The sequence below is a fragment of the Lemur catta genome, chromosome 1, assembly GCF_020740605.2.
Source record: "Lemur catta isolate mLemCat1 chromosome 1, mLemCat1.pri, whole genome shotgun sequence".
Lineage (NCBI taxonomy): Eukaryota > Metazoa > Chordata > Mammalia > Primates > Lemuridae > Lemur > Lemur catta.
Window position 1 is genome coordinate 244,687,986 of NC_059128.1, and position 26,176 is coordinate 244,714,161.

At 32.4% G+C, this 26,176-nt stretch overlaps 1 protein-coding gene across 1 annotated transcript in view; it reads right to left on the minus strand.

Annotated features, from left to right (window-relative positions):
• Positions 1-26,176, minus strand: part of EPHA6 (EPH receptor A6) — an 836,036-nt gene that overhangs the window by 774,419 nt on the left and 35,441 nt on the right. The window contains exon 2 of the mRNA XM_045557615.1: positions 744-808. Coding sequence (XP_045413571.1) covers positions 744-808 — 65 coding nt within the window. The remainder of the gene's footprint in view (positions 1-743; positions 809-26,176) is intronic.

Below are 26,176 nucleotides of genomic sequence, written 5' to 3' on the forward strand. Positions count from 1 at the left end.
CTCAGTGTATTTGAAAACATTTGACTGCCTCTATTATTGAATATTTTGTTTAAACAGACAAAAATCTAAGTAAAACTCTTCACCAACCACCTTTGTTATTTTAGCTTAATAAGAAAACAAGAAGTAGAAATACAGAGCAATGTGAAAATGATATAAAAGATATCAAAACATATAAAAAGTCAAGTACAATCATAGTTAAATGTTGGTACCTGAAAAACTGTATTTTGTAAATTACACATCCTTAAAAGCTTCAAATACAACTACTTCCAGCTAACAAAAACTTAATCACAATGTATCTTTTTGCCAAGTTCAAAAAACACATAATGCTTTAGAAAACATATTTTCTATTAAAACTAAATTATATTTGTAAAATCCGCTGATGTTATGATACTCTAACATCATGTTTGTGCACAAATACTCAATGAGCCTATCAAGTTTCACATACACAACATATATGAACTTACACATATTAATTTCTTTCTAAAGGAAATATATGGGAGGTATGCTAATGTTACTATGTGTAAACACAGCATTAAAAAACAATTGCAAATTGAGAAGAAAGCAAGGATGTTCACATATCACCCCATCGATTACCAGTTCTAATTGTATTTTAATTTGTTCTATGGGATTTAATTTATATACCAAACTTTATAATAAATAGACTAAAAAATCCAGTGTTCTTTAATTATTATGAGACCCTAAAAACCTAACAAAGACAATATTAAAAAGATATTTAAACTTACCCCATTTAATGGATATGTTTTCCATCCTAGCTCTCCCAGCACAGTTGTTGTATCAAGCAACACAACTGAAATTAAATACATAAAAATACTTTCATGAATTTCTCAACTAATGCAAAAATATATTAAAGTTATTTAAATCATTAATGTCAAATACTCTTACTATTATATACTGAACTAGGTTTAAGTAGTTTTATTATCTACTTTTAAAATTATTTATATATTAAATATTAACATATAATAATACTAAGCAATGATAAAATGCATAAAGTAGTTACAAGGTAATCTTTAAATACATAGATTTGTGTTTAACAATGCTAAATGAAACAAATGATTGAATAACATAATTACCAAAGTCATTTTTAATAGCAGATTTTTAAAAGTGATGAAGTAACTACCTTTGCTTTTTTCCTAAACTCTCACATGTAGTCTTTTAACACCACATTAAAGAAAAAAAAAAAAACTATATTAAAGCAGGCTTGTATATTTTCTTTTTGTGTTATCAATAACTGGACCTATATATAATCAGCAAAGTATGAAAACAAAACTAATTTTGAATAAACCTACTATCTTTAAAGCACAACTACATTATTATTATAAATTCTATGTAGTATACTTACTGATACAGGATGCAAAGACAAAAATAAAAACCATTTGTCTTTTTCCCTGAGTAAAAGTTATTCATAATCCAGTCAAAAAGACATACATGTAAACAAGTAAGAATATATTCTATTAAATTACAAAATAGAAGACAATACAACACCCTAGCAATTAAGTTGGCTAAAGTCAGGAGGGCAGGTCTGGAAGAACTTCACAATTTGAGATTTCACAATTTCACAGATGGAATCTGAGCTAGGCTAGGATGAGAAGGACTTCAATCATGAGATGAGACATAAATACTTTTTTTTCTTTTAGAATACTTTTTATAAAGTCACTGAGATATAACTAAATCAGTTCTCAGTCGCTGGGGTGGGGACTAGGAGTAGGGGTTATTTTGGGGAAGTGAGATGATAGAAATGATGATAGAAGACAGATGGAAATCAACGGAGGAGTTATTGTGCAATGTTTACAGCCAGTAAATGTACAGTGCTCATGATTCAGCAATTCTTCACTTTTAACAATTACCTCCCCAGATGCCAGTAGTCCATGGACCACACTCAGAAACAATGCTTTGGTACCCTCGTCATTAGTTTTGGTTTTGCACTTTGTAAAGGAAGTGGGTTTTTTTATTTGTAGCTTTAAAAAATGTCATTATGAGTATGTTATTTGCCATCTACTGTGTAGTGTGTATTCTAAGGATTCTATGGCTTTTTGTAGTTGAATCATGGTGAAAAATTTTATTGTTATGTTTTTAAATATGAAACTATCCTTAAATTTCTCAGATAAATTTTACTTACTGCAGAATATTCTTTTAGTATTGTTAAAATCTATCAACTAAACATACATTTGTAAAACTAAACTATAATTTTTAATTAATTTTTATTGTGGAAAATTCTCAAAAATATTTTTAAAACTAGAGAAAATAGTATAATGGACCCTCAGGTACTCATCAGTCAGCTTCAATAATTATGAATTTATGGCCAATCTTGTGTCATCCACAATTTTTTACCTACTCCCCCACTGCAAGATTTCTTTGAGATAAATTCCAGTAATCATTTCATCAGTAGAAACTTAGGCATGTATTTCTAAAATAAAAACTCTTTTAATATAACTAAAATATATTAATTTATTAATATAAACAATAATTCCTAATGTCATCAAATATCCATTCAGTGTGCAATATTCATTATAGGCTCAATTTATTTTAATGGTAAACCAAGACCCAAATAAGTCCCATACATCACAGTGAGTTGGCATTCCTCTTTATGTGTTTTTTTAATCCAACTATTCCTTAACTTTTTTTCAGTTAGACTTATTGAAGTATGTTTTACTTACAACATTCACCACTTTTAAATGTACATTTCTACAAATTATGATAACCCCTACATTCATGTAACCATGGCTACAATCAAGCTATAGAATATTTTCATCACACTAAAAAATTTCTTGTGAACCTTCATAGGAAATCCCTTGCCTACCCCATCCTCTGGCAGCCACTAATCTGATTCCTGTCTCTATAGTTTTGTTTTGTTCCAAATGTCAAATGAATAAAACCAAATAGCATGTAAGCGTTTTTTAGCCTGGTTTATTTCACTTAGCATAATGGATTTGAGATCCATCTATGTTAATGCATGTTTCAACAGTCAGTTCCTTTTTATTTCTTAAAAGCATTCCACTGTATGAAATTCCCTAGTTGATGTACATGTGGGCTATTTACAGTTAAGAATATTATATATAAAACCACTATAAACTTTCACATATACATTTTTATATGAACCTATGCCTTTCTATCTCCAGGGTAAATAGCTAGAATGAGGATTACTGGGTTTTATGGAAAAAGTTTATTTTTTTTTAAGAAACTATCAAAATAAATTCCAAAATGGTTGTGAAATTTTACATTCCCAATAGCAGAATATATGGTTTTCCCCTTCTCCACATACCAGGACTTAGTATTGTCCAGTTTTTTAAAGGCACTCTAGCAGGTGTGCAACAGTACCTCATTGTTTTAGTATACACTTTGCTTAATGACTAACCAGGTATCTTTTTCACTACCTGAAACAGATTTACTGAAAACATAGGTTGTTTTGTACTACATTCTAGATTTTCCTAACTGATAATGAGATATTAAACATGCTCCTCCATTCCCTGTATTTTCTTTAAACTGTTAGATATATCTAGTGGCTTGATTAGATTCAGGTTCCATTCATTCATTCATTCATTCATTCATTTATTTATTATTTAGAGACAGAGTGTCGCTTTGTTGCCCTGGCTAGAGTGAGTGCCGTGGCGTCAGCCTAGCTCACAGCAACCTCTAACTCCTGGGCTTAAGCGATCCTACAGCCTCAGCCTCCCAAGTAGCTGGGACTACAGGCATGCGCCAAATTTATTTTTATTTTTATAATAAGTAAGATGACTCCATTGGTGGTGTTTCTTAGTCCTTATACCAGAAAATAGGAATGATATGCTTCCTATTGTTTACTAGAGACATGTTAAAAGAACTGGGAACCAACTTGCATAGGCTTCCACTGGCAAAACATGGATAATCTGATATACACAAGGTTAATGACTGTAAGGGATTGAAATATGCTTAAATCTATACACTCATGATAAGATATGCCTATTGCTAATTGACATAGAATTTTGGAGAAGCATTATTTTTAGAACTGGCAAATAAACTGAAAATGAAACAGTTATTTTGCTTTTTCTATATGAATGACTTCTGAATAGTGAAATACTTAATGAAAGGAGATTCTTTTTATTGAAATACTCCAGTTAATAAATGAAGAAGGAATGACTGAATTAGGCTAAACCATTTGCCATTCCTAATGAATATATTTAGCTAAGGCTTTCCCATAGTTGCTAACATCACAAAAAAAAATATAAAAGAAAGGAAACATACAGGGACAGAGCTTTTAAAAAGTCTTTTTTTATAGTTTAATTTACTCCATATTAACATACAACTCTAATAAAACAGGAAGTAACAGAAGTAATAGAATACATAGTAAGATTGAAACACACCCACAGTGACATCTGGGTGTATCATTCAGTGTAACAAAAATAATTTCACATATTAGAGAAAAAGATGAATTAAAGATTGAAAACTGTAAAGCTTATCTTAGTATCAAACAAAAGTTATTTTTATTTGTAGGACATATGATTCAAAAGAATTCAGATATACATAATATCAATATCTACACTTTTGGATACTCAAAATTTAATTTTACTCATCTAGCACATTTATATTTTTAAATACTTTATTATTTCCCTAGCAGACTGGGAAAATAATGATCCTAATTCACAGTCACTGTAATAAGGACTTTATATATACTCTCTTCTAGTCATCTCCAAATTGTCCTACAATGATTTCTTTTCCCTATTTTAAATAGATCTTTAATTTTTAATCACCATTCTTCAATGATCTGATCAACTACATAAAGAACTATAATTTTCTTCAATTTAGAAAAGGATCTAAATTCCCTTTTATGTTACTGCTATCTACAGAATACAGTCAACATTTTCAATTGTTGATAACCCTATTTTCTCTTTTTAACATTTTTATTAAAGTATAATTGATACACAGCTGCACATATTTAATGCATATATAATTTTATGAGGTTGAACATAAACAAACACCCATGAAAATATCACCACAATCAAAATAACAAATGTATTCACTACCTGCAAAATTTCCTGCTGCCCCTTGTTATTCTTTTTTGTTGTTTGGTTTGATTTTTGTTGTGGGGGGCTATTTTTTTAGGTATGTGGCAGTGAGATAGACAACCACAGACTCTGCTTAACATAGAATCAAAAGCCCTTAACCAGCCTGATCAAAATCACTAGAAGAAGTTAAGACCAGTGGAAACCAAGATGGCAAAGAAATTAGCTGCTGCTTGACCTTGCAACTTGTTATAATATATTAGCATGCTAAAAGAAACTCCCATGGACACCATGGCAGTTCTTTATAAAATAAAGAAAGGAGAAGGATACTAGTTTTAGGAAATCACTGCCCCTTTCTAAAAAATAACATGAATATTCCTCCCCTGCTTAGCCTATGATTAAGCCGGTGCTTAAATAAAAAAAAAATTAACAGAAAAAAAAAAAAAAAAAAACTACCACCACCATCAAAGGTCCTGCTCTCCTCAGCAGGGAGAACTAGCCTCTACTCTGTGGAATAGGTCTATATTTCCTAAATATAACTTGCTTTCACTTTACACTGTCAGCTTGCTCTTGAATTCTTTCTCACATGAAGCCAAGGACCACTGGACTTGAAGTAGATCCCAGCACTGGGCACCACTTTCCTGTACTAGTAATAACATGTAACATGAGATTCACCCACTTAAAATTTTTAAGTTCACAAAATATGCTAACTGTAGGCACTATGCTGCATAGCAGATCTCTAGACCTACTCATCTTGTATGATGGAAAATTTATACCCATTGAACAACTACTCACCATTTCTTCTTTCCTGCAGCCCCCTCACAACCACCATTCTACTCTGCTTATATGAGTCTATTATAGATACCACATATAAATGGATCCATGCAGTATTTCCTTCTGAGACTCGCTTATTTCAGTTAGCATTATGTCCTTTAGGTCCATCTATGTTGTTGCATGTGGCAGAATTTTCTTCTTTTTAAAGGCTGAATAAAATAACTGTATTGTATGTATACATCATAATTTCTTCATTCATTCACTGTCAATGAACATTTAAGCTGTTCCCACATATTGGCTATTGTAAATAATGCTGCAATGAACATGGAAGAGTCGATAATCTCTTTGAGATCCTGATTTCAATTCTTTTGATATATAAGTGGGATTGCTGATTCATATGGTAATTCTGTTTTGTAATTTTTGAGGAATCACCATACTGTTTTCAATACTGACTATACCAATTAACATTTCCAGCAACAATGTATAATGGTTCCCTTTTCTCCAAATCCTTGCTGATACTTGTTTTCTTTCATCAATTTGACAACAGCCATCCTAACAGATGTGTGCTAGGTCACATTGTGGTTTGATTTGCATTTCCTTGATGATCAGTGATATTGAGTATTTTTTCATATACTTGTTGGTCATTTGTATGTCTTCTTTGGAAAAAAGTATTTAATTCTTTGGCCCATTTTTTAAGAGGGTTATTAGTTTTTTTCTTTTGCTATTGAGTTGTCAGAGTTCCTTATATTTTTTGGATATTAACCCCATGTTTCATTTTTTTATTACTGTATTTATAGATGAGTAAAATTGAAGATCAGAGAGGTTAGGCAATTTTCCTTGAGATCACAAAGTGATAGATTTGTATTCCAACCAAGGAGACTTATTCTCAAATGCTCTGCTCTAAAACCTTTAAAAAAGTATTGTTTTTATTCCTACCTTTGTAAGATTAAATACAAAACTTCATTATTTGCTTTCATTTTTTATTTTTGTAGATGTAGAGAAACATCAATATTTCCTTTGCCAATTTTTAAATATTCATAGGCTTGGTTCTAATTTTCTCATTAAAGATTTCTATAGAAAATTAAACAGTATTTCCTATAAATCATCATCTTTAAATCAAGGGGTTTATTGCAGTAGAACGTTCAAAAATCCCTAATATGTATTGAAGTCTATCAACAGAAATTAACTTTTCATAAATTTTATATAGAAATTATGACCAATTAATTGACTACTTTATCTAATTATTATTCTTTCTAAAACATATTAGGCTGCCTTGTTCTCGGTATTGATATAATGGTAAACTGTGAAGTATTAATATATTCACTTCAAAACAAGTAAAACAGGAAAATATGTATATACCTACAACAGTGTAAATGCTTAGGAAATTTTTGTTTGTTTGTTTCTTAGGAGCTTCCAGAAAGAAAATTTACCTAATTCCTTTATTTTCAGTAAATCGCAATAATATATCTAAAAAAAATGCTTAAAAACAATAAAAATTCAAATTTGCATTTCAGATAGGTGAATGATACTTTGATATTAAAATAAAATTTAGATTTTTGGATATTTTTAATACCATTACATGTAGTCCATGTTTTAATTTTATCATGTTTTTTACATTCAAAGCCCCCACAAATTCAGGTTTTTCAGGCACACTAATTACACTGAACCCAGCAAGGTGAGAGCTCCTCCTGCTGGCTTTAAACAAAAGTTATCTAGTCTCTCTACAGGAGTGCAAAAACACTAAGCCCAGAAGGAAAAAAAAAACATTATATGACAAAACTTCAGTAAAAAGTCAATACTTTTTTATTTTAATTTCACAGCAATATTTTAAATATCAATATTAACAACTATTATTTATATAAAAATACAAATGAGAATATAATTATATAATAAATGAGAAATTGAATAAAACTAAAAATAAATAGTAGGCTGGTAGCATCAAAATAAAGTTTGAAAATATGTATTTTGTGTCATAAGCAATATAATGCATAGAATATAGTTGTAAAACCACATACAATTTCCCTGTTAACATTTAGGAAAATATTTTCAGCATATTATATTTCTATCTGAAAATATCTTTTATCAGTGTTTGCTTTATTCATTCTTTGGGAAATTATAAGAAAATTTCATTGTGTTTTAAAAGAAAAATCAAAGAATAGAGACAAATTTGATAGTACTGGATTAAATATGAAAGTAATGAGTACATAAGATCAAAAAGCTCAATATTAATTTTTTGTCTTTAAATAATTTATCAAGTTTTTAACTACATTACTTTTAATAAACCCAAGGGATATCAGTTTTAAAATTAGCATATTGATTTATAGAATAAAAATAAACTCATCTTTATTCAAACTGACTAATAAAAAGATGAGTTTTTTTATATAACGTTTTGAGAAAAATTAAACAAGGAGGAGGTAAATTAACCCACTAAGAAATTAGCTATTCTTTTAGGATAATTTTGTTGTACAAATTCAGTTAATGGTATGTGAATTGAATACAAAGATTTATCAATATTTATAAAAGTTATGACAGTCATAAATACATGTTTGGAAACTTTCTCTAAAAAACGTCATGCAAAAAAAGCAAAGCATTTCTTTGTAGAATCATTCAATTTAGAGCCCTTAAGGCTCAGCAAGGAAAATTAAGTTATTAAGTCACTGTAACAACAGCGGTAGAGGTTTATGGTAGTCCAACGTTCTACTAATTGTAACACATCCTTCCACCTCCCATCGCTCTAATAAAAACAAGTAAATAAACAAAAGAAATACTTCTGACAGTATAACCAGACACAATCAGAGAATACTTCAAATTATAGATACATATAAACAAACATGAACCCTTATATGTTCAATTTTATAAGTAGTCCATTTGAATGTGAGACTGTTTAAATGTATTAAACTGATATTTAGGTTATCAAATTAACTAATCCAGTTTTGACATAATTGCTTATTTTAGGTTGGTACAAATCAAAGCTTTTTACTTCCAGTTCTGTATACTATGGTTATCTACTCTCACATTGACTTGGAATCAATATTTAATTCCCAAAGAATCTAACATAGATTGCTTTAAATAAACATAGGATTATAATGTTTACCCTTGGTTTGTCCCTCTGCGTATTGGTTATTATTTTTTTTTTTTGAGACAGAGTCTCACTCTATTTTTTAAGGTAACACCTTCCAAAGAGGAACAGAATAAAATAAAGTCTAGCACTTTTGAACTTATACCCTTCAGCTTTTTGCTCTACTAGAAAATGTATTTTTTCAGAAAACATATTCAAACTTCTGTCTCCGTCCCTTCCAGAAAACAGATGACTCCTTTTTAGTTCTGATGCAAAAATAAGCTATAAAAATTAGAAGTTCTTTTTGCTCACTAGTACCTTAAACAGAAAAAAAGGGCAAATAATCAAAGCTGTATGATATTTTACCTAATTCACTTACTTTGAGGATAAATCAAGTTAATGAGCTTGCTATTATTTAGAAAGCAAGTTACAGTGTAAGAACTACCACTGAAAAACTTATCCAAAAAATGAGTGGTTAATAGTTGCTTAAAATATGAGTAGTAATCTTTTCTTCTTGACTTTCACAACTTCTTATTTTGTTCTGTCCAAGAACCTCTAAATTCTCATCCTGTTAGAAAGCACTTTATTTGCTCCAGCCTTATAATCATTCCTGAAATCTGCCATTACCAGCACTTACCACAGAGACCAAAGGAGAGCCCAGGTGTGAATTTTATCTAACACAAGGTCAATAAACTACGGGTTCACTCCTTTGCTCCTGAGCAAGGTCATTAAGACTTATAAATGAGTCCCCTCAAGAGATGTGCTTTTCCATCAAATTGTTCAGTTATCTCCATGGTTAAAAATAGTAAAAGAAAAGGAGATTTCATGTGTACCTAATTAACAGCAATACATGATTCCTCTATTTGGACCTCTTTAGCACTTTCATCTATATATAAATTAGGCAGCTTCATTTAGGATCTCTATTATTTGCATTTATTTTAATGATGAAGTGATTAAATAGGTAGAAAACACTATTTGGCTATAGTCTTAGATTTTCTAGGTTTGTAATATATCTAATCAATGTTGTGAGTTTCTCATCTCTCACACAGAAGTGCCCATTTAGCCCAAACCATTGAACATGCTCCCCATTGCTTACATAGCATCAAAGACTCTTTGCCTTTCTGATTCTATTCTTTCTTATATTTCCCACTTGTCTTTCATGGGCTTTTGAACTTTCCAATTTTTTGGAAGAATATTATGAAACCTAAGGTTTGAAATACACTTAAATCATTGGTTTTATAGCCCTGGTAAAAGGGATTAGGACAACTTACTTGAAAGACAATATACTGACCATCTCAATGTGAAACCATTTCTATGTGGTGGAAGACAGATCTGAGAAAACTACTGAAACTCTTACTTTCAGAAGAAACAATAGTGGCTTGTATTTGTATCAAAAAGGAAAAACAATAGCTTTTACTTGACTCAAAGAAAAAATTTATATAAATAAAAGTTAATCTTTTTTTTTCTTGGAAATTGAAGGAATTTGTTTTTTGTTTTCTGGCAGTGTTTTTTCCCTGCATTACATTTGCATGTACATAATGAAAATAATTTAAGATCACTCACTAGGGCATACAGAGTGAAGAAGTGTTACTTGATTTTGCATAATACATTTTGTGTCATTTCAACATTTATTGGATTTCTGTTATATTTAAGACTCTATATTGGGCATTGTAGGATATAGAAAATCCATTAGACTTTCTAAGATGCCTACCTTCAAGGAGTACACTTGTCATTTTATCAGTTCCACTAAGGATTTTTTCAACCCACATGTCATAGTTTATTCAAAACATAAATAGCAGAACAGATTAAAATGCCCTTATTTAGAAGGTGCAGACAATGAAAGACTGCAGCTATTTAGTAGACTGTGCAGAATTAAATTACTATTCTAAAGGGCAGACATCCAGTATCACATCATCAAAAATCACCATCAAAACTGTCAGTAATTGGACTACTTTTCTAATTTTCTATAGAAGTGCCAAAAACTAGACTGTATAAATGCATCCCAGGAATCAACAGGAAGGGAAATAGTTTTCTACCTGTAGGATACTCTCCAAAATAATCCCAAGTATAAGAAATGTGTGCTGAATTTTTCCAGAGAAAAAGAGTGTTTTAAATATAGTGGGAGATTTTAAAAAATGAATTAAATATTATCAGAAGTAAACATTTTTCTCATACAAGCTTTTTCCATGAGAAATAAATTACTAGGCCAGGCATGATGGTTCACGCCTGTAATCCTACCCTTTGGGGGGCCAAGACTGCTTGAGGCCAGGAGCTCGAAAACAGGCTAGGCAATAGTGAGACCCCGTCTCTATTAAAAAATGAAAAGTATCAGCTGGGCATGGTGGCACGCCTATAGTCTCAGCTACTCTGGAAGCTGAGGCAGTAGGATTGAGTGAGTCCTGGAGTTTGAGGTTACAGTGAGCTATGATGAGGCCAGGGCAATAGCCCACTCAAAAAAGAGAGACCCTGTCTTGAAAAAGGAAGAAAAAAAGAAAGGAAGAAAAGAAGGTAAAGAAATAAGAAATTACCAGGTAAAAATTTTAATTTTTATTAAATTTTAATTTAATTAAAAATTAATTTCAAAATTCATAATTTTGAAACAAAAATATATTAAACAACTTTGAACGAGCAGAATTCTTTTGTCCATTAAAATTACAGCAAAATCAAGATACCACAACAATATTACTTTAACTTAAAAATTAATTCTGCCAACAGAGTATGGGATTTACAAGGGCAGAAAGTTAATGTGTGTGCGTGTGTATGTGTATCTGTTGAATAAAATGAATGAATAAATGAATGGATGAATTGGGTCAATGGAAGGTAACATGGACAAGAAGCTCATGTCTTGGGAGAAAGCATTCTTACCCAACTATTGAAAAAACAATACAGAATAAGTAGGAAGTCAGGTACGGGATGGAATGTATATAAATGGCCGTTATGCTTAGTTTGTGATGAGGAAGGTCAAGAGCTAATTACATATGATCTCTCTGAGATGTGCTGAAGGGGCAAAGTGGTCTCTAGGAAAAATAAAATTAAAATAGACATGTAAACATTTGTTTTGAGCACAGAATGGGTTGTGAGAAGACACAGATCTGAATCTTTTGGAATCCTCTTTTCTAAGTCAGCCCCAACCACTTCAGCATGGACTGCCCTGAGGCTGTCCACTCTCAGTCCAGACCCTGTGCATCTGTCCTCATCTCAAACTACGCACAGTGTTCAAATTGCCCCCTGTTATCTGATATCCAGCTGAAAGCATCCATCATACGAAGAAAACAATTTAACTAAAATAGCACACAAATGTATTTATGTGTACTCATTTCCATTTTTTCCTTCTGTGCTACTCATTTATCCAAATTAAAATTTAGCTGATTATAGCACTTTTCAGGTGACAATGACTTGGGACTCTTTCATGGCACACCAAAAGTCACAACACAAAAGAATTTTTTTATATAAAAATATATTGAATAGGAATTCCTAAAACTCCAACTTCTAGCATGTACCAAGAAATTTCCTACTGTTTATATTATATCTTCTCCCATTTATTTCCTGGGTTCTATTATTTGCTTTAGTATTGTTTGCTTGTGTAATCTTGACCAAGTCACAATTCCTATTCTTCCAATTCTTGGGAGTTGTGCTGCCCTAAACCAAGTAATTCTCTAAGCTTAGAATCTACCCTAACCTGGCTCTCAATCAACTGTGATCTTGTTAGCCATGCTACTAGGGTAGCATGACTTAGTATGTAAAAATAAGAGTAACAGGCAAAAGTTTGCTTGTTGTGTCATGGGTCATGATTACCACTTCTTCAACCTCTAATTTTATCTTGTTTTGTTTTGTTTATTTAGAGACAGGGTCTTTCTCTGTCACCCAGGCTAGAATAGCACAACTGTAGCTCAATGCAGTGTGAAACTCCTACACTCAAGTTATCCTCCTGCTTCAGCCTCCCAAGTACTTGGGACTACAGGTGCATGCCACCACATCCAGGTAATTATTTTATTTATTATTATTATTTTTTATTTTTTGTAGAGATGGGGTCTCACTTTGTTGCCCAGGCTGGTCTCCAACTCCTGGCCTCAAGCAATCCTTCTGCCTTGGCCTCTCAAAGTGCTGGGATTAAAGGTGTGAGCCACCCTGCTCATCTAGCCTCTCTTGTTAACTGACCCAATCAAGGAGTCTTCTAGAGAGATCTGAGGACAATTTGCCATTTTATTGTATAGTCCCCCATTCTCTTTTTCCAGCTGATTCCAGAAATAGTATCCATTCTCTAGTATCTTTAGTCTCTAAAAAAGGTAGAGCTGAACTGACACTATTGAAGACTCTTCTATAAGCAACTAACTAAACTCTATTCATGAACACTCATATGTCACAGACAATTGCACATTAAATAAGGTTACTGGATCATGAAAATTCATTATCTATTCCTACAATAATACACATTCTGGGGAGATGCTACAAAAGAATAATTTAAATAAAAATGAAATTTTCTAATTTTTTTACCCTAATTTCAACATCCTTGACTACCTAAAGAATGTTTTTGTCTTCTGAGTAGCTAAATTGGATTGCTGTAGTTTGTTAAGTAATACTGCCTGTAGAACAGGATAGTCTATAATGAGAGAAATGGGCTGGAAAAATGTGAAGACTTAAATAAAATATTAAGACAACCAGTTGTCATATCATTTACACATTAAACAGCTTTCAGCACAATTATTTGATAAATAAAATCATGAGAATTATGTAAGACAACTTCCTACTGGAAACTACTGAGGAAATGTCAGAGCAAATGTGATGCCAAGTTTAGAGGCACATGAACTGTAAGACAGCTGATCTTTTTCAGCATATTTCTGTACTACAGAGAAGTCAGGAGGAGAAATGGTTCATAAATGAAACATTTACAAATGTGACCCATGCCAAGAGCAGCATGGCTTCATTATAGAGAAAAGAATGACAGATGGAAGCTTTATGGTTGGCATTAAAAAAAAAAGTATTATTATCATTACTCCATAGGCAAGAGGCAAGTCATTAAGTACTACTGTCAAATTGTTTATCATCAGAACATTGTGCAATAAAGTAAATGCAAAAGAAATTATGACATTGTAACATTTAGGCAAATGAAAAATATTTTATGTAACATGGGTTTCCCAAGTATAATTAAGCATAAGTAGTCAGATGTAGGTTTTCATGTGACATTGATCAATTTTCTTAACTTAATGATTATCCAAGACAGAGATTAGGGCAAAAAATGTATAATGTTGAGAACTCTTTTGTTGAAGTCATCAGGATCCAAATTTTGTCCTCAGCTTTTATGGCTGAGAAGCTTAATTTTAATTTTTCCAAGGAGGTGTGATCATATTTTAGGAGACTGATTCTTGCTAATCAGGCATACAGAAGACTCATTTATAAATGAGAAGGATGATTTATTCACTGATGATTTGTCTCTCCAGGGAATCTGCTTCTCTTTAGGTAAAACCATTCAAAAGACCAAATTATAGATCAAAGATTTCTTGGAGAGTATTAAATTACTGGAAAAGAGTGACCTTGTTTTACTCTTAAAAAAATCTTCTATATCTATTTTTATTTAATAAAGGATTTTATCCACCCATTTCAAAGCTCTCAACTTTGAATAGTGCTAAAGAAACATTGGAAAATTTTTCTACTTAAGGAAACTGTTTTTCAAATATAAGTATTGCCAACTACAACTTTGGCATTTCAAACATTATGTACGAAACATGTTACAGTTCCCATAGTTATAGCCTATCTTTTATTGGCTAAATTTTGGAAGACCTAATTTTGATTTTTTGCAAAGAAAATTGGTTCTGTCTGTAGACTTGCTTCATTTACAAAGTAGTACGTGCTTTTTTTTTTTTCAAGAAAGATTCTTACATGTGAGCAAAATCCTAATTCTATGGATTTATATTGTTTTAAAATAAGGACAGAGGATGACATTTGCTGACCATACTCTATGACTTCTGGAAGAATCTAAACTTTTAAGCATGAAGTCCACAATTAGGTGGCCAGGTTGCTTCTATCTTCAGTGGCCCTTTAAAGATGTAAATATGCTGCAGTTCTTATTTTTACTGACCGAGAAGAGTTTTAAAAATTTAAAACCATTGATTTATTGATGAAAATAACTCCTGAGTAACTTAATAGTTTTCTTCTACCTCAATGGCTTATATTTTATCATATACTCTAAAACTGCCATATTTTGAATAATGCACAATTACAAATTCTTCAGGAATCTGTTCTTTATATTCTGTATCTTCTTACTTTTCAGAGAAAATTTATCAGTTTTGGGATTTCCACTATTATTTCAATGCTGTCAACCTCTAAAACAGTATCTCCAGCATGAATACCTCTCTGTTATGCTTCAGACACTATTCAGAGGCCCCTCAAACTTAATATGTTAACATCAGAGCCCATTGTTTTCCCATGAAATGGGTACCACTTTCTGATTTCTCTGTTTCAGTAACTAGCACCTAGTGTTTACCCAAGTATACAAATTATGAACCTGTATCCTATTTTTGACTCATCCCCCACCATTCACAATCAATCAATCAGTTTGCAAACTGGTTGTTGTAGTCAGAGTAATGCTCCCCAACCCAAGTTGCCTATGTCCTAATCTCACGAACCTATGCATATGCTAAATTATTATACATAGCAAAAGAAAATTAAAGTTGCAGATGGAATTATGGTTGCCAATCAGCTGACATTAAAATAGGGAGATTAAATTATCTGTTGCCCATGTAATAACAAGGGTCCTTAAAAGTAGAAGAGAGAGCCAGAGAATCAGAGGAAGATGTGAGTCCAGAAGAAAGGCATAGAGAGACACAACACTGCTGGCTTTGAAGATAGAGGAATGCAGCTACGAGCCAAGGAATGCAGGCAGTCTCCAAACCCTGGAAAGGGTAAATAAATGGGTTCTCTCCTAGAGCCTCCAAAAGAATGGAGCATAGCCCCACTAACACCTTGATTTTAGCCTAGGGAAACCCGGGCCATACTTCTAACCAACAAAACAGTAAGAATAAATTTGTGTTGGTGAAGCTGCAATATTATTGGTAATTTGTTACAGTAGCAATAGAGAAAGAATATAGCAAACTTTCTAAATCACCTTCAAATCTATGGTTTTCTGTCCTCTACCCACTCCATCTCTAAACTGTATTATGGTCTCTTGGTCTTCTTCCTCTTATCAAACTCAATGCAGCCTCATCGGTCCGCCTAAATAAAAATTTGATTTCTACATTCTCTGTTCAAAATTCCTCATTCTTACTTCAAATTCCTTCTTATCATTTATAATATGCTCCCAAAATATTTGCTACAATGTGCACTTATTTCTTCCTTTATATGTAAACGTATATATGTAACATTCTATCAGGTTCTGAGTATAAATTTGAATCAAAATAAACATCAACCCTGCTTTCAGGGTGATTATAATCTCATGTGAAAAAAAGTATAAAAATAAATATATAAATACATATTAATATTCTGAGAAGTGTGATGAATTTAATTTAGATTTCAAACATGAAAAACCTCTAAAAAAAGTCATGATTAGATAGAGTTGAAGTATTCTATAAATACCTTTTAGATTTATGATGTGGTTTATAAAGAATTGGAGAAGACATGAAATAAAAAATAATTAATTTAACTTGGCATTCCCCTCACTTTTTAAATTATTTTTTATTTCAGCACATTATGGGGGTACAAATGTTTAGGTTATATATATTGCCTTTGTCCAACCTGAGTCAGAGCTTCAAGCATGTCCATCCCCCAGACAGGGTGTATCACACCCATTAGGTGTATATATACCCATCCCCTCTTCCCCCCTCCCATCTGCCCAACACCCAATGAATGTTACTACTATATATGCACATAAGATCCCCTCACTTTTTTGACACTAAGCCTCTTTTGCATCGAATTTATACTAACATTCTATGGCAAAGTGTTCAAGGGAACATCGTTTGGAAACTGTTGCCTTACAAGGTATACACCAAATTCCTCTCCATTGCATGCAGGATATTTCCTGGCTTGGTCTCAATTTTGCTGTAAATCTAAAACTGCTCTTAAAAATGAAGTCCTTTAAAAATTTAAATAATTGAATAGAAATTGAATAGCAAAATGAAAATGAACAGATGAGGAATTTAGAATTTAGAATAACTAGATACATACAAGTCTGCAGTTAGTAAATGGCTCAAAATGTGGATAAAAATGAATAACTGAAAATACACACAAAAAAATATATATAGTATACTTTCAGTAGCTGCAAAATATTGAGAAGAGTACATTGGAGATGGAATAGCAAAGGCCCTGTGATTTTATAAATCCAGTATTCTAAAAGCAATAAATAATAACTTTGTACTTTTGTATCAGATTGTATCAAAGGACGATACTAGATCTGAGTCAAAGCACTAACAAAGCAATGATAATGATCTTGCAATTCTGATCACATGGGGAGAAAAAAAGGAAAGAAAAAATAACTACTGGAAGGAAATCATAATGATTCAGGAGCTTCAACAATGTAAGCAATATGAATTTCAACAGGAACTCATTAGGGAAGTGAGTGTATGTATAAAACTAATCTGAAAGCATACATTCAAGATTATTTCAAATATAAGTTAAAAAAAACCCTTATGAACAAGAGCAACTATCTATTCAGAATAAAATAAATCAGGTAGTGCTCTTGACACAGAAAATAGTAAATGCATTAGGAGCACTGAGGTTGGAGGATGGCTAAGGACAAAAACCATCAAACGACATTTAAAAAGCATTTAAAAAGAGCTATAGAAGTGGTTACACTATATTTGAAGTTAAATATAGGAATCCTACTGATTTGACACTTTCATCTTGAAGTAGCCAGTATAATACCTTTTACAGGGGTCCTATTTGGTTGGGTTTTCACATAAATTCAAACTTTCCAGAAAGTTTCTTTTATTAGACACTAGATATATTGAAACATCAGAAAATAAAACAAAATATTGAAAAATCCCCAAACCTATTATTGCTCTGAGGAAATAGTTATAAATTTTGATGATATGCCTTTGTGCCTTAGAGGAGCAAATTATGAATACAGGGAAATATGGAAGCCTGTATGGAACCAAGATTTCACATTACTACTGGAGAAAGAATCCTCTTTTTTCTCAATAAGAGCCAAAATGACAAAAATCATCAAGACATAGATTACTCTGACCATGGAGTTAATGGCAATTACCTGGTGTATCCTCAATTATAAGGGCAATGATATCCAGTCATCTTATTATATTTACAGAGAAATGCATGGCATTATCTTAACATAGTTTTGGCACTCCAAGGAATTCCATAAAGCAACTGTAAGAAAAGCCTATTCATTGAATAGTGCTGTCTAAGGCTCCAATCCCAGATAAAGAAGCTACTGATAAGAGAAACACCAACAGATGCAGTTATCTGCCTCCTGCTCATCACCTCTGTCCAGATCTATAAAGTATTCTGTAAACCCAAGAATTGCACTAGGCAAAGTATAAAGTAGAGGGCAACAGGCTCATGGGCAGCAAATCATTTTGCATTAGGAAGTAATTTTGGGGTGGTGAGCAAGATAATTCAAAAACTAAGTAAAATACCATACTATGTAAAATCCTGAAAAATAAGGGAACTGATACCATTTAGTAAACTGATCCAAAGTTGTGCATCTGAGGTACTTAAAGAGACAATTTTGACTTCATCCTGTCCAGAAGATTAACTTCAATGACCACTGTCTTGATGTATAAGAGTACTGGACTCATGTTAAGAAGAACTGGCATTTCCATTTTTTCCATGAAAAATTAATACTCCAGTTGCTCCAAAGCAACTCCAGAATATTACACATTACAATAAAATGCTCTTACCATATCACCACTAATGATTAAACTAAAACATCTGGTCAATTTATACAACAAAACATAATTTGTAAGTGTGTGTTTCTTCATTAAAACTTTCTTTACTTATGTTCCTCTTGAAGATGGTATTTTTTTCTCCAGTATTACCTAAATTCAACAATTATTCTGAACAACTCTCAAGTGATCAACATTATGCTGCTGGGTCTCTGTAGGATCTTGCCATTCATTGCTCAAGCCTTTTGTTTCTTACCATTCCATCCCTCAAACTCAGTGCTCCAGCCCTTAACTGAATTTATTTCAAGTGCTCAAGAGCAACAAACTCTTTGGGCTTTCCCACAAGCTACCAGTCTCTCAACTTCATAACTACCTCCTCACCTTCTGGCTTAGTTTACATGACAGATTCTGTTACAAGCATCTTCTGATATCCTTCTCCTAATGGTAAGGAAGTGAAATGTTTAATGGACTTACTTAAACTAATGCATGTTCCATCACCAAAAGGCATGACTTTATCGTAACTCTCTATTCATTTATCTCCCTGAGAAGACTAAGTTTTGTGAGTTTAGGGACTTAAGTCATCTTGTTCATCAACTTTTTTCTGGGACTTAGCACAATGACCTATCAGAAGACTATTGTCAGAGTCCAGGTGAAAAATGATGGTAGCCTTGGCAAAAAAAATTCTCCTAACTGACCAAGGCCATAGTGAAGTGTCCCTCCTCTAAACAAACGTAATGCATCTAAGTCAATTTTTACTTCTCATTGGAAACTAAGCATATATATGTTTATATTATCTTCACATTTGTTAATCATTATCTTTATCACTTTTTAATCAGATCTGTACTGTTACTTTCAGAAATATATAAAATAACTTCATATCACACTTAAGGAATAGGGGGCCCAGAAAGACCAGGGTACTTAATAAAGATCACTACTACTACAGATTAAAATTCCTAGCTCCGTACTAATGTATATTTCTTTTCCCACTATGCCATAACAATTCTATATTCTTACCTAGCATTCATGCTTCTAGATGGCAGGAAGATATAGTATATATCTACTGTAACTATGTCACATAGTTGTTAAGGGCATATTTGATTATATTAAGTGGCTATTTTTATTGAAAGAGTTGGATTTTCATATTATTTTGTTTTATATATTCATTTATTTTATTTTACGTATATTTTTATTTAACTTTATTTTCTGTCCCTCTTTCTTCAAAAATTCTCTGTAAGCTAGTTTTACCCCATAGTCCAGTGAAATCTCAGGCAGTAGCATTAATTTACCACAACATTTTAGTCATAAAAATATCCTATTATAATATAAAAATTTAAAATATTTAGTTTAAGAAAATAACAAAAAATGAAAACTCATATAACTCTATACTTCTTTCCTCCATCAATTTGCTTTTGCTGATAGCCTGTGAGCTTTCAGTATGAAAGGGTATGTCTTTAGATTCTCCTCATAATCTGCCACTCACTGGATGCCATTTTTGACTCACCAAGTTCAAGTCAATGGGGTGAGTGATTAAATAGATAGTGGTACAGTTTTTCATGATGGGTTCAGTCTTGATCTGGCTTTGGTGTCTTCTGAGATTGGAGCTAATCAAAGCTGACTCTCACGTAACCATTTTATGGTCCACATGGAAAACTCCAATTATGTGCCTCTTCCAATTGGTTATTTTCAACTTCCTCCTCAGCTCCTAGATCACATCAACCTACCAGGAAGCCATCTGAGAATGTGAGGCACTATCCTTACTAAAGGGTTCCAGGACAGTTTCTTCCTTAATTCCATATAGGAAATGGAATGTAAACCTCTGACTCCTACACACTAATTATGGAGCTCCCTCCTGGTATAGTGCTGCTTCTGCCTCTGCTCTTCTTTATCAGGCCACCTAGTCACAGACTCCCCCAACATCCTCATGTGTCCTAATTTGAAGTAAACAGAGATCAACCTTTGAGTCACCCCTTTAGTGACCTCTGCACTAAAGCATCTCTTTCCCACCCAAAGCACAATTCCTCCCAATCTCTCCAAATTCAGTCACTTAACAATAGTTGAAACCAAAAATCTGTAATGCTGGAAAAATATGTATTTACAAACTTTTAATTATGAGCTGCACTTTATGATTTGAAAGTATTGGTCCCTATATATTGTTCTTGACCTTCAAATTTCAGCTGAGTTTAAGAGTCTTGTTTTTTTTTTTTTTTTTTTTTTTTTGAGACAGAGTCTCACTTTGTTGCCTGGGCTAGAATGTAGAATGAGTGCCGTGGCATCAGCCTAGCTCACAGCACCTCAAACTCCTGGGCTTAAGCAATCCTACTGTCTCAGCCTCCCCAATAGCTGGGACTACAGGCATGCGCCACTATGCCCGGCTAATTTTTTTTTTCTATATATATTTTTAGTTGTCCATATAATTTCTTTCTATTTTTACTAGAGATGGGGCAGGTCTCAAACTCCTGACCTTGAGTGATCCACCCGCCTCGGCCTCTCAGAGTGCTAGGATTACAGGCGTGAGCCACCACGCCCAGCCAAGAGTCTTGTTTTAAAATACTGTATTATAACAGAATAATTTCAGCTGACAATTATTGAATGATTCCTGTGTGTCAAGCACTTTGCGCTAAGCATGTTCTATACTCTCATTAATTATTTATTTCAAAATAAATAAGGGTCCTACTAATACCCGCCTCATACACACAAGTTAAGAAACCAAAGTCCTGAAGAGGTAAAGAAATATCAGGATGGTTTGTGTCACTATTATCATTCATTTTGAAAGAAGTTTAATTTTCATCTTGATTTCATCATTTACTCAGAAATCATTCAGGAGCTGGCTATTTAATTTCTACGTAATTTGTATAGTTTTGAAAGTTCTTCCTGGAACTGATTTCTAGTTTTATTCTGCTATGGTCTGAAAATGCGCTTGATATGATTTTGACTTTTTAAAATCTATGGGGAATTGTTCTGTGGCCTAGGATAGGGTATCTTGGAAAATGTCCAATGTGTTAATCAGAAGAATGTATATTCTGCAGTTTTGAGGTAAAATGGTCTGTAAATGTCTGTTAGGTCCATATGTTCTAGAGTCTAGTTTAAGTTCAGTGTTTCTTTGCAATATTCTGTCTTGATGATATGTCCAGTGCTGTCAGTGTAGTGTTGCAGGCCCCAATTATTATTGTATTGTGGTCTATCCCTTTTCCCAAGTCTAGTAGCATTTATTTTATGAATTTGGGACAGCAATGTTAGGTGCATATGTATTTATGATTGTCATATCTTCATGTTGGATTGATCCATTTATCATTATATAATGACTTTGCTTTTTGTGTGTTTTTTTGTTTGTTTTTTTATTATTGTTGGTTTAAAGTCTATTTACCTGATATAAGAATAGCTACTACTGCTAAATTTTGGTTTCCATTTACATGGAATATTTTTTTCCACCCCTGTAACCTGAGTCTATAAGAATCTTTATGAGTCAAATGGGTCTCTGGAAGGTGGCAGATATTTGGGTTGTGTTTGTTTATCCATTCTGCCAGTCTGTATCTTCCAAGTGGGGCATTCAGGCCATTTATATTCAAAGTTAATATTGATATGTGAGATACTATTTCACTCATGTTGATTGTTGCCTAGTTGTTTTGTATTCTCCATTGTATTACTGCTTTATAAAAGCTGTGAGTTTTTCTTCCAAGTGTTTTTATACAAGTGAATATCAAACTTTCATTTCAATGTTTAGAATTTCTTGAAGCATTTTTTGTAGTATCTGTCTATGGACAAATTCTCTTAGCATTTGCTTGTTTAGTAAAGACATTATTTCTCCTTCATTTCTGAAACTTAGCTTTGCAGGATACAAAAGTCTTGCTGGACAATTTTTCTGTTTAAGAAGATTAAAGATAGGACTACAATGCTTTTTGGCTTAGAAGATTTCTGCTGAGAAGTTTGCTGTTAGTCTGATGGGTTTTCTTTTACAAGTTACTTGATGCTTTTGTCTCACTGCTAGTAGGATTTTCTCCTTCTCATTGACTTTGGCTAGTCTGATGACTATATGCCTTGGTAATGTCCTTTTTCCAATGAATCTCCCAGGAGTTCTTTGAGCTTCTCGTATCTGGATGTTTAAATCTCTAGCAAGACCATGGAAGTTTTCCTCAATTATTCCCTCAAATAGATTTTCCGAACTTTTTGCTTTTTCTTCTTCTTCCTCAGGTATACCTATGATAAAGCTCTGCACAGCAAAAAAATAATAATAATCAACAGAGTAAATAGACAACCTACAGAATGGGAGAAAATATTCATAACTGTACATCCAACAAAGGGCTAATATCCATAATCCAAAAGGAACTCAAACAATTCATCAAAAAATAAACCAATAACCCCATTAAAAAGTGGGCAAAGATATGAACACTTTTCAAAAGAAAATATACAATGGCCAACAAACATGAAAAAGTGTTCAACATCACTAATCATCAGGGATATGCAAATTAAAACCACAATGTGACACCATCTTATGCCTGTCAGAGTGGTCATTATTAAAAAGTCAAAAAACAATGGATGCTGGCATGGATGTGGTGAAAAGGGAATGCTTGTACATTAGTGTGTATGTAAATTTGTACAACATCTATGGTAAACAGTATAAAGCTTTCTCAAAGAACTAAAAGTAGACCTACCATCTGATCCAGCAATACCACTACTAAGTATCTACCCAAAGGAAAAGAAGTCATTATATCAGAAAGATTCCTGCACTCATATGTTTACCACAGTACATATCATGATTGCAAACATATGGAATCAACCTAAGTGCCCATAAAATGATGAGTGGATAAAGAAAATGTGGTGTGTGCATACACACACACATATACTATGGAATATTACTTATCCATTTAAAAATGAAATAATGTCTTTTGCAGCAACTTGGATGGAACTGAGGTCATTATCCTAAATAATGTAATTCAGGAATGAAAAAACTAATACCACATGTTCTTACTTCAATTCATTTGTGTAACAAAAAACCACTTGTACTCCCTAAATCTATTGAAATATAAAAAAAAAAAGAAAAGAAAAGAAAATATATTATGAGAAAATGACTCCTTCTCCTTTGGGCCCTAATACAACAAGTACAGAAATACAGCAATAAAAGTCAAATGTAAGCATGTGGAAAACAACAACAACAAACAGGCCAGGAAGCACAGCTACTAAGAGCCACAAATGTTTGAATTTAACACCAGGCAGCTGTTCTTGCTTTAAAGCCCAACTACCCAATCACTCTGCTTAAGACCTCTCTGATCTCATAAATGACAAGAGAATAGGAAAATGTAAAAGTAAGGGAAATACAGCAGCTTATAGTGCTAACAGTGCTAGAAGAGTGAAAGGGAGAAAGTAATTTCTAAGACTGGAGATTTTAGAGGGATCCTGCACTCTCTTGGTTCCCTGTTTGAAGGATTCTAATAAGCAACTATAAAAAATTAACACAGCAAGACTTAAAAGTTTATATGATTTTGTGTGGATCTTTCCCTGACATAAAACCAACAAAATAATTATCTAAGCATTTATTTAGAATTTTAGAAATAAAGTAGCACAAAATTTGATTGTAAATTAAGTTGATTTTATAAGGAGTCCCACTTTTTTGCCTAATTTGCCACAGTATGAAGTGAATAAATACTTATCCAGAGACATCCACATTTCTATTGAACAATAAAATATTTAAGCAGGCACTTTTTAAGCTATTACTTTTGAATTTTATAATATTTCACACCTAAATCTGCTCAACTGGTCTGAGGTAGTGAACAAATCTTATGACAGAAGGCTGTGGACATTTGTATTGGGTCAGCAATTTCTGAATTAAGCCTGCTGGGAAGCTAAACTTCATGTCTTCTTTACTTCAGCTTTGAAGGCTACTCAAGAAGACAGCTTTACCTTTTGATAAGCATATATTTCCCCCTAGGAAATTTCCATTTTTTTTCAAATTGTTCTGGGAAAAGCAGTTACTGTGTGTTATGCAGACCAAAAAGGAAAATTACAGCTATGTCACTCAAAAATGACTAGACCCTAATGTTTTCATATGTGTTTAAACTAGATTATTAACCTTACAAAATTTTATAAGAAATATAAACATAAAGCTATTCAGAAGATCTAAGAATAAGCACAATGACTGAAATCTAGTCTGGCATGAAGTGCATCATTATTCATTAAGAATATAAACATAAATGTGCTCCTAGGTGATGAGCAGTGACATGCTTGAAGCTCTAACTTGGGGGTGGGGGGGCAAGGGCAATATACGTAACCTAAACTTTTGTACCCCCATAATATGCTGAAAGAAAAAAAAGGAAAAAAAAGGAATGAAAGAATGGCTGGAATAAAAAGCAAAAAAATATATATATATAAACATAACAAATTTACTCTATTTCAAGGAATTTTTACACATTTAAAAAAATCATTTAGTATTATATAGCATGGCAAAGTGTGTCAATCAAATTTTCAAATAAAACTTTTAAAATATGAAGGTTTAAATATTTTTATAACAATTGATTTGCTAACTAATAATTTTCACAGTCTTTAACATATTTTCTTAGGTTTTATTAGAAATAAGTTTTAGATATGACCAAATATTTATTAAAGTAGAAATACTAAAAATGATTGAAAACTTAAATCTAGCATTATCACTTCTTTAGAATTTTAATACACGAATTTAATTTTATTAGGGGAAAAACATAAAAACTAATAGTAAAATCTGACTTGTAACATGAATTTAATGAAATATATGTATAAATATGAATGTGTAGCCATACACATACAAACATAACACTATTTAGAAAAGTGATTCTTCTTTAGCAAGCCCATCTGGAAGGAATGAATGCATTTCCTGCCTACTGCTAATAGTAGTCCAAGGGACTGTCCAAGAAAACTGTGAACACTATAACACATGCCCCAATAAAATTTTCTATCTTCTTAACATTGGTTTTTGTACAATAACTATCAAATAAGCAATTAATAATGTGTAATGAATGAATAAACATGACCTGTTTTATACTACCCACCCCTACCTAGATTATCTGACCAAATCAAATTGTGAATGACTGGCAATAAATTTATTGAATATCCTTTGGGGGGAAATTGAACTTTGGCTTTGTATGAGATTGCACAGTTCCCAGGTGTCCAAAATATGTTATTGTTTCATGTATTTATTCCCTATTTAGCAAAAATAACTTCTTGTATAATTCTCAAAGATTATAACCCTCGAATCTCATGAATCCTTTGTTTAAATGTTCTTCATCTCTATTTAAGCATAGGATGTCTAATCAATTCTGTAAGAGTATGCTTCTTCTTAAGAGAAGTATTACTCTATTTTGCATAACAACAATGAAAAATATTAAAACGTGGCTTGATTGTAGAGGATTCTTAGAGTTCTCTTTGTGTCATCTTACCATTTTGGAAGAGAAAAAACATTAATGTACCAATCTATGTTTTAACATTTTACTAAGATTTAGATATAATTTTTTATTCATGAATGAAATCTGGTTAGGATTACATATTTGACT